This window comes from Hypomesus transpacificus, chromosome 2, assembly GCF_021917145.1.
Source record: "Hypomesus transpacificus isolate Combined female chromosome 2, fHypTra1, whole genome shotgun sequence".
Classification (NCBI taxonomy): Eukaryota; Metazoa; Chordata; class Actinopteri; order Osmeriformes; family Osmeridae; genus Hypomesus; species Hypomesus transpacificus.
The window spans coordinates 16035988-16045507 of record NC_061061.1 but is presented as its reverse complement, the minus strand read 5'-3'; the positions used below and the strand labels follow the sequence as shown (position 1 = coordinate 16045507).

Here is a 9520-nt window from a genome sequence, read left to right as displayed (position 1 = left end):
ACACACACACACCCTTCCCTCCTGATCAGGCAGTACACAGCAGACTGGTGGGTCACATGGACACATGGTGATCTTGGAGATGAGACTCTTACACACTCGCTGGCATAGGCAACACGGTGCACGATGCACATAGAGGGCTGCACACACAAACACACGTGCACACAATGGGTTTACGCACAAGCCAGTACGCGCAGCCTACACCTACATTATGCATATCATTAACCTATCTATGTAGCTATGTATCTATCTGTCTGTACATGTATCTGTCTGTCTGTCTATTGTGATTAACAAAACAGCTACATTATTCAGCACTCACCAATTATGCATTAGCCTAAAACACGGCTAACAGTAACTTAAACTCAAACCTACACAGTAATCCATGAAGACAAGAGGGGTAATGTGTGAATAAAAAAAAAGAGTTATTTAAATTGGCTGGTGTGTCACAGTCCTCCACACCGTTTTTTTCTCTGCCCATGCACAATTATATTAAGAAGGGCCAATAGGAACAAAGAAGAGGCTGGACTGAAGCTCCACCTCTCCCCCACTGCCTTCCTCTGAGCTTTTTAGATGTACCTAATCCCTGAGTTGACCCAGAAAATAGGCAGTCGTTTCAAGATCTGATGCGGCAGTCTTTGTGCATCGTCCCCGCTTGAGCATGAAGTGTAACCCTGTGGAATACAGATTGTAATCCGGAGGAACCTCGCCTTGCAGAACGAAACCTGAATAAGACATTGTAGCACTAGCAAGTCGCTCAACTTTACAACCCAAGCGGATTTGGGTGAGTGTTTGTTGCAAAGATTTTATTGCAGAATTCGGGAACTGTTGTGTCTGTGTGAATGTCTTGGGGTGGCCGTTCCATTGTTTGCCGTTCTCTCTTAAATACGCGAGTAAATCGACTATGCATATACACATGTTCTCGAAACTTGTTAAACATATTATTTACTGAAGGATTTTTAGTGTGAATTGAATAGTTGTTATATTTGACTAACATTCTGACTATAACGAACGGAACGTAGCGACTCGGTTGTTGTTTGAGAGATGTGGTAGGATGATGTCAATGTATCGTTTCTTTGTTGCATTCTTCCATCCGTACGTAAAATTTAATTATCTTTTTTTATGTCTGAATTGGAAGGCCACGTAGAGGTAATTTAAACCAGTAGCAATTGAATTTGAATGTTGTGTAGGTAATGTGTGTGGTGTTCGGATTCGGATTCATTCATCCGAATTTCCAGTTGTATAGGTAGAGTAGATGTTGACTATCGCCTGCCTGCATTTTAGTCGTAGACACAAAGGGGGCCATGTGCAACTAAACCGAAAAAGGGTTTTTCGTCTATTCGTGTTTATGGAGGACAAGAAGCTTAGCAGACCTTTGTCAGGAAGCGTCTCCTCCGATCTGGCCGCAAATAGCCCACAATGTAGCTGGGAACATTGTAACAATTTTGAAAAATCACATCGTTCGAGTGTAGCTCAAGATCAATGGTTGTTTTTGAACTACTTATACCCCAATCTTTACCAACCCAACGTGACAACATGGCAGTGAGCTAATGTTATGCATTTAACCGATTCGTCTTTCTTGATAGCCATTAATATGTCAATGCCAGTAAATTTGCCAGTGGCAGACGCACAACAATGTCAACCTAGAGCCAGCCACTCTAGTGAAAGACCCCGATGCCACATGTTATGTGTGGTGTGCACATCCCCTCTGCCTAACGGGAAGAAACCAACCACATCCGTGATACCCATCAAGTCATGTGATCTAACCGCGTCTCTTCCTCTGTGCACCCCGACAGCAAGGAGGCATGGCGGACCACCTGATGATGCCCATGAACCACGGTTCGACGGGCGGCGGTCTCCACGGCTACAGGATGGGAATGAACGGCGGCCTGCAGGCAGGTCACCAGCAGCACAGCGTCCAGCCTGGCATGCGGGCGCTGCCCAACGGCCAGATGATGCAGCACTACGGCGGCGGCGGTCCGCAGCAGGCCAACATGGAGGCGGCCATGAGGCAGAGACAGGGCTTGGTCACTGGGATGAACGGAGCCCAGATGGGCCACCACCACCAGATGACCCCTGGGAACATGATGTACAACGGGCAGGCACAGCAGCAACAGCATCATCACATGCACCAGCAACCGCAGCAGCAGCATCAACAACAACAGCAGCAGCATCAACAACAGCAGCAGCAGCAGCAACAACAGCAGCAGCAGCAGCAGCAACATCCACAACAGGCCCAGCACCCGCAACAGCAACAACAGTTCATGAACGGGGGAATGACGTCCCAGCAGCTTATGGCCAGCATGCACCTGCAGAAACTCAACACCCAGTACCACGGACACCCGCTGGGGCCTATGAACGGGAACCACATGGGGGGCGGGCCCCAGTACCGCATGGGCCCGGCCCAGCTGGCTAACATGCAGCACATGGCAGGCCCGGCCTTGGCCCTCAACGGCATGGACGCAGACATGATCGACGAGGAGGTTCTGACCTCCCTGGTCATGGAGCTGGGCCTCGACCGGGTCCAGGAGCTCCCCGAACTCTTCCTGGGGCAAAACGAATTTGACTTTATCTCTGACTTTGTGAGCAAACAGCAGCCCAGCACAGTCAGCTGCTGAGGTGCAGAGCAGCTGCCCCTGACTGTACTTATGAGAGAAGAGACACCGGGGGGGGGGGGGGGGGGGGATGGGGGGTGGGGGGGGGGAACGGAACGGAGGCGCGAGACTTGTGCTAACGGCTAACCGCTCGGATCTCTTGTTTTTGTTTGCCTCTCTCGGTACCCAGGCCAGGGTGCAGTGAGAGAGGGAGGGAGAGAGGGAGGCTAACTCTGGATGTGCTACGAGACAGCGCCAGGGGTGTTGTTAGTGCGATAGCCCACACGCGCGGCTCTTTATCGGGCTTGGTCCTGCCCCTGCCTCCTCTCTCCAGGACATGAATGTAACAAACTGCTGAGACCCCTAGAAGCCACTCACGATCAATGTTAAGACGCTGTGTTGCCTCTCATCCTGGACTGTATGGCAGTTTAGCAGTAAAAAATGTATTTATTTATTACTCGTCAGAGAAATTAATATAGAACAAAACCAGAGACCGACTGGGATCTTCAGCAGAGGATCAAAGATGTTTTGCTGTTTTTTTTGGGGGGGTGGGTGGGGGGGGATTGGGGAGGGCCATGGTTAAGGTCTCTTAAAATATTTGAGGAAATTGGAAAATGGTTTTAGCTTCGCTGTAAAAACAAACCCTCTTCCCCAACATGGATTTCTTTGAGTTTGGGGTTTCTCTCCTGCCACTGAGAACAGGGGTTCAAAGTAGAATGTGATCTCATGCATTTGAATGGGAGACCATCAGAATTGGATAGTTCACTGTGGCGGGTATGGCTTCTTTTAGGTGCAAAGTTGATTTTTTATTTTTTTTTTCTCACCTCAACCTACTGCTTGTACTGTATGAAGCCGCCGAACTACAGAGGATTACACTGTCTGTTCTATGGAAGATGTAGAACTGCCTTAATCATGCAGATTTTATTTATTTGTTTCTTTTTAAATCTTCTACCTTTTTGTGGTGGAGATGGATGGGGTTGGATTGTGTTTGTGAGGGCGTTTTGAGGATCAATAAAGACAGCCTGGACTTAAGTGTGGCCTGCTTTTGCATTTATTGCTCAACTCTCCACATGCAGAAAAGGAAGTTAAGTGATCTAGCTAGTTAGCCTGTTCCGGAAGAGTGATCTGAGTGATGTCGATCTTGTGGGGGGAAATCTGATGTTTTACGACCAAGGTTCCAAAGATTGTGAATAGAAATTAATTCAAGTGACCGATATTAAGTTAAGATACAGGTTGTGTTGGAAGCCACCTATTGCAGGAGTTCGGGGAAAAAGATTTGTAATGACCAAAGCAGGCAATAGGACAGACGTGTGGTTGGGGGAGGAGAACCGCCAGGTTAATCTATGCTTACCTTGAGGCAGAGGAACAGCTTCAAAAGTGACCATTATCTGCTCACAATTTGCTTGGTGACTCAAAAACGAATCTGAAACGGAAAAAGCTCCTAACAATAATTATGGCCTGACTAGCAACAGAAAATGTACAAAATGTAGTTAATATATTCCAATGGAAAATAATGTTTAGATGGAGCTTGATTAGCATTCGGTTCACACTTAGCCTAAGGGCTCAAAGTTTGTGGTTGATATCATCTAACGGGACTGTCATGGACAAGTGTAACATTCATTGTTTAGGTGTTTATTAGAATTATTACATGCAGGCACAACATAATTTATTGTCAACACTAGACAACTGTGTCCACTATTGTTAAAAACAAAACGTCCCTTTTTTAGTTGTCTAGTTTCATTATTACCCAACTGAAGCACAGTATGGTAGCATTATCTCAGTTTAAATATATTTGTTTTAACAATGGCTCTCGCTTTAGTTGGAAGCCCTGATAACATATTTAAAGCGGTATTGAGTGGGGCCGTGTCATCTGTATAATGTGCCCCATGTTGGCAGTCAGCAGAGTAACCGTTGCTGGGATACTGCCCAGCCCAAACAATAGTCTTCCTGAAACTCCCAGAGGTCCATAGGGTACATTGTCATGGTCTGCCAGCAAAACATGTAAATCTTTCTTTTGTGGGGTACACACCCCAAAGGTCCTCCTTCAGCAACAATTAAGACTTGTAACTTTTGAATTCTAATCATTCTGACTGGATTTGGCTTGTGTTTTGCTCTCACAATCCCTTGTTATGTCTCCTTCTGAATTGAAGGCAGCCAGTCTAGACATAGGCTAAGCAGGGTGTGTGACTGGAGACGTTTACAGTTAAGGCTTGCTCGTATCTGTTTTTCTCTTTCTCTTCGCTCTACCCACAACAACTGCAGCATATGCCACACGCCTTCCTGTGGTGGCTTGCTGCTGTCTCGATATAAGTCAAGCACCGAAAGCCACATGGGAGAAAGAGAAAGAAAAGCAAGACCGAAAGCAAAATGATATATATATATACACATAGAAAAAGGGGAAGGGATTTCTCCAGTTTGAAAATGGAAATTGTGTGGACGTGTTTTCTTGTTGAATACCAGGGGTTTATTTACTTGGGGGGTTTACCCATAAAATGTCAATCACATCCGCTCATAAACAGCGTTCAAGCGCCAGAATATTTTAACAGAGGCCCCAAAATGTTACACCTGGAAACTTCCCTTACAGAGCTGGCATTCCCTTCTCTATTAGACCCCTTTCACGCCATCATCCCTGTTCCAGCATCCCATTCCTATTGGCTGAGAAAGCCTCGAGTTGGTTTGCTATTTCTAGGCCCCCGGTACAGCTGGTGCCAAGCCCCTCTCAGAGCTCAGGATAATCTCAGGATCCCCTCCACCAATCAGGATGAGCGACCATTTGCCAGAGTCACGCATGGCCTGTGCCCCCCCCCCCCCTCCTCCTCCTCCCATGCCCACCCCCTCGCACCCAGTAGTGTGGCGGAGGGACACGTTGGATAATCAAACAGGCAAACTGGTCAGCTGTGAGATGCAATGTCCTGTGAGTGTGGCACGGATTGATCTGGCTGACACGACCACCAGCAAAGATGAGAATGTTTAAAATGGGGTCTTTGGATCCTTTACTGCAGTCAATTTGACTTCTAGACAGCATGTTGTGAAGACGGCAATTAGACAGCCTGTTATTTTCCGATCTGAAAATAGTTGCAGATTTATAGACTAGCGTCATTAGTCTATAAATCATTTTCGCCAAATCGTCAAAGTCATTTTGCCATTCTACGTACAGACGTGCTCAATTGTGTCGGTACCCCTCCAAAAAAACTAAGAATGCACATTTTCCTCTGAAATAACTTGAAAACGACAAAAGGTAATTGGCATCCATCTTTGTTTATTACATTTTTTATAAAAATAGGATTGCTTTTGAATTTGTTTTCCAATCCAATATAAATCATAAAACAAATGAAAATGGCATGGACAGCTATAATGGGACCTTCAACCAATTATTTAGTTTCTGTAGCTCTCTACCAGATTTCTGCACTTGTTAACAGGTAGTTTGGCCCACTCTTTCTGTGCAAACTGCTCCAGCTTTTTAAGGTTTGATGTGTGCCTTTTCCAGACTGCAAGTTTCTGTTATTTCTATAGATGTTCAGTAGGTTTCAGATCAGGATTCATAGAAGACCATTTCAGAACAGTTTTCTACTTATCTATTCTTGGGTGCTTTGAGCTGTGTATTGGGTCATTATCCTGTTGGAGGACCATACTTGTGACAGAACTTTTTGACACTGGGTATGTTTTGCTCCGCCTTGATGGTTTTGAGATTTCATTGTGCTCTTCACAGATTCAAGGTACCTTGTGCCAGGCACAGCACAGCAAGCTTCTTCCATGTATCACTGTAGGCATGGTGTTCCTTCCTTTAAAGGCTTCATTTTTTCCTTCTGCAAACATAGAGCTGATGTGACACGCCAAAAAGCTCCGGTTTTGACTCATCTGTCCAAAGGACGTTCTCTCAGAAGGATTGTGGTTTGTCAACATACATTTGAGAAAATTCCAGTCTGGCTTTTTTTTATGTCTTTCTTTCAAAAGTGGAGTATTCTTCTATAGAGGCACTTTCGCTAAAAAAGCAACGGATGGTATCATCAGAAACGGAACAGAACAGAAACACCTTGGAGTTCAGCTTGTATCTCATTGGCAGTTCCCCTTGGTTCTTTTCCTACCATTAACACTATCCTTCTGTTCAATCGGGGGTCTATTTTCCTCTTGCAACCACGCCCATGGAGGTAGGCTCCAGTTCCATGGACCTTGAACTTCTTAATATTTACAACTGTCACAGGAACATCAAGTTGCTTGGAGATGGTCTTGTAGCCTTTATCAAGCTTGTCTATTATTTTCTTTCTGATCTTAGACAACTCTCTCTTTTGCTTTCTCCGGTCAGTTTGGTGTTCAGTGTGACGCACACAATGATACCAAACGGCACAGTGACTACTTTCCTCCTGTTTAAAGGGCTAAATGACTGATTACAAGATTGAAGACGTGTGATACTAAGTCAAGAACTTAATTGATTTGGGAAAATCACTATCATCCAATTATTTATTTTCTCTTCTAAGGGGTACCAACAAATGTGTCCAGGCCATTTTAGAATATGTTTGTAACATGAACAATAATCCATCACTGCTTCTTTGCTTTCTTACATTTAGTCATTTAGCAGACGCTCTTATCCAGAGCGACTTACAGTAAGTACAGGGACATTCCCCCCGAGGCAAGTAGGGTAAAGTGCCTTGCCCAAGGACACAACATCATGTGGCGCGGCGGGGAATCGATCCGGCAACCTTCTGATTACTAGCCCAACCCCCTCACCGCTCAGCCATCTGACTCCCTTCTTAAATGACATACCAAAGTCATGCAAGTATACATGATTCAATAGTTTGTCATCACTTTTCAGGTGGAATTATTTCAACGAGCTGTAAGGGTACCAACAAATTTGAGCATTTCTGTATTTGACCAGAGGTAGATTAAGTAGACATTTAACACAGATTTTAATCTCCTGAGTGATTCTGATTTATTCATACAATGCCATAAATAGATCTAGTGACAGCTGAATAAGTCTCTTGTGAATTCAAGTTTGGGTGAAAAGACGGTGACACGTGCTCCAACATGTCTAAAGCATTTGCATGGTATGATTGTGTTGAGGTTGTTAGGGGACCTGGATCTGAACACTAACCGGACATCTCTCTGTCAGCACAATAAACCAGAGTAGGGGACCTAATTTACTGCACTCCACAATCAAGCCGAACTTCCTGCTTTTACAGCTCAACTGTCATTTTGCGTGGCCTCTTAATACTGCAATTTGTTGGATGGAAATTACCATCCATCTCACCCGTTTATTTAAAAGAGAACTCATCTTACTTTGAAATGCCTTTTTGGAAGTTCCTCGCTTTGGAATAAAGGTTCTATATGTCGTTCTAGGTGCATGGCTCTTAAAAATGCACTGAGTGCTTCTTAAGTGAGGTTGTTTTTTGTCTAGTACGGTAAAGCGCATGGTAATTGCGTTGCACATTAAATTAATTCGCATATACTTCCACAAGCCTATTGAAAATCATTTTGTTTTCTGTACATGTCATGCTGTACTCCAGTAGGCCTACATTCTGTCAAGAATGCTTCATATCTCGAGCCTCTCTCTCTGGCTTGTTAGGGCAGGTGATATTAAAGGTTGCTTGGTGACTAGAAACTCCCATTCGCTCCTCTTCCCAAACCTTGGCAGCTGAATGGTTTGTGTTTCTTTGAAGTGAAAGAGAGAGTAAATTATTCATTTCCCTGCGTGGAGCTGCAGATTACTTATCCCTCTATCCAGGGCGAACAGGTTGGCACGTTTAGATGTATGTACTATGAGCAGGACACTGTGTCACTTGGTGGCTCAGAGCTTGTGTGCTAATCCTCTGACGATGGCCTTGATATGCAACTACAGACGCAACCAAGACTGTAGACAAAAGAAGGCGGTAGCAAATATGTTGACTTGCTAACCGACATATTAAGACTACAGCATGTCGACACATAATACATTTTCGGCGTACAGGTGAAGTCATGTGTTAATTAGCTTCGTTTGTGTGTTAGTCCTTGAGAGCTAACATGCGTGCTGCTATGTGAGAGACCGTCCAACGTTTCTGCAACCTTTCCTGTTAGCTGCGCACCATCTGCAGGAACGCGGGGGGTCGCTAGGATGGGGTTTCTCAGCTGCGATGGTCTACCAAACAAGGTCGCCGCAGCCCACGAAGAGAAGCAGCTCATCGCTCAGCAGGCACGCCGTGATCTGAAGCTGTCAGACCCAAACCCTGCCGTCACCGCCACACAAGTGCCTTCATATGACAGCCAAAGGAATTCTGCAGGGATTCATAGATGGAGCTGGGCAGACAACGTTTATTTTTCTCTCACTGCTTCTCTTCTCTCACTCAGAAAAACAGTGGACTTATGTCTAACTGAACCTGAAACACACTGACCTCTGCTCTTCTTTCACTAACGGTCCTGTCAGTGATCAACATCTTATTCTGAACAGTACTTCTTCAAGCGCAACCTTTTTGTAAAATCTAAATGTCATCATAGTTTATGAAAACCAGTCACCAGCATAGGGCAGTTCTGGAAAATGCCTCTTACACATAGCAAAATTCTCATGCTTCAAACTCAATGAACCATATATGGTGAATGGAAGTCATAGTATTGTGACACAATGACTCAAACTTTTTGGGGGGCACAGCTTCAGAGTAAATGGGTGTTTTTCTTTAAAAGCTGAGATCTTTCAGATGAAATTCCCAACACTCATCTTGATACAGCAATATCTTTAGTGAGTGGGTGGGTGAATTCGGGGGCCTTTTTAAAGGCCTATTCCACCTGTCAATGTCAGTGCAGTGTGCATCGGAGCAGGTGCACCCACTGTTTGTGAAACCTGCTCCACAGTCCAACCACAACAGGCAGAGCAAGGAGCAGGCATCTATAAATAACCGTCTGCGATGACACCTTGGCTACTATTAGACATCAACAAACATGCCCTTTACCTATAGACTCTTAGCTTG

General features: G+C 45.0%; 1 protein-coding gene across 1 annotated transcript; it reads left to right on the top strand.

The window, feature by feature from the left end:
* The first annotated feature begins 565 nt into the window (after positions 1 to 565).
* Positions 566 to 2665, top strand: cited4b (Cbp/p300-interacting transactivator, with Glu/Asp-rich carboxy-terminal domain, 4b). The gene is made up of 2 exons (XM_047032514.1): positions 566 to 778; positions 1791 to 2665. The coding sequence occupies exon 2, from the start codon at positions 1800 to 1802 to the stop codon at positions 2610 to 2612; it is 813 nt and encodes a 270-aa protein (XP_046888470.1). The 5' UTR covers positions 566 to 778; positions 1791 to 1799; the 3' UTR covers positions 2613 to 2665.
* Positions 2666 to 9520: the final 6855 nt, after the last annotated feature.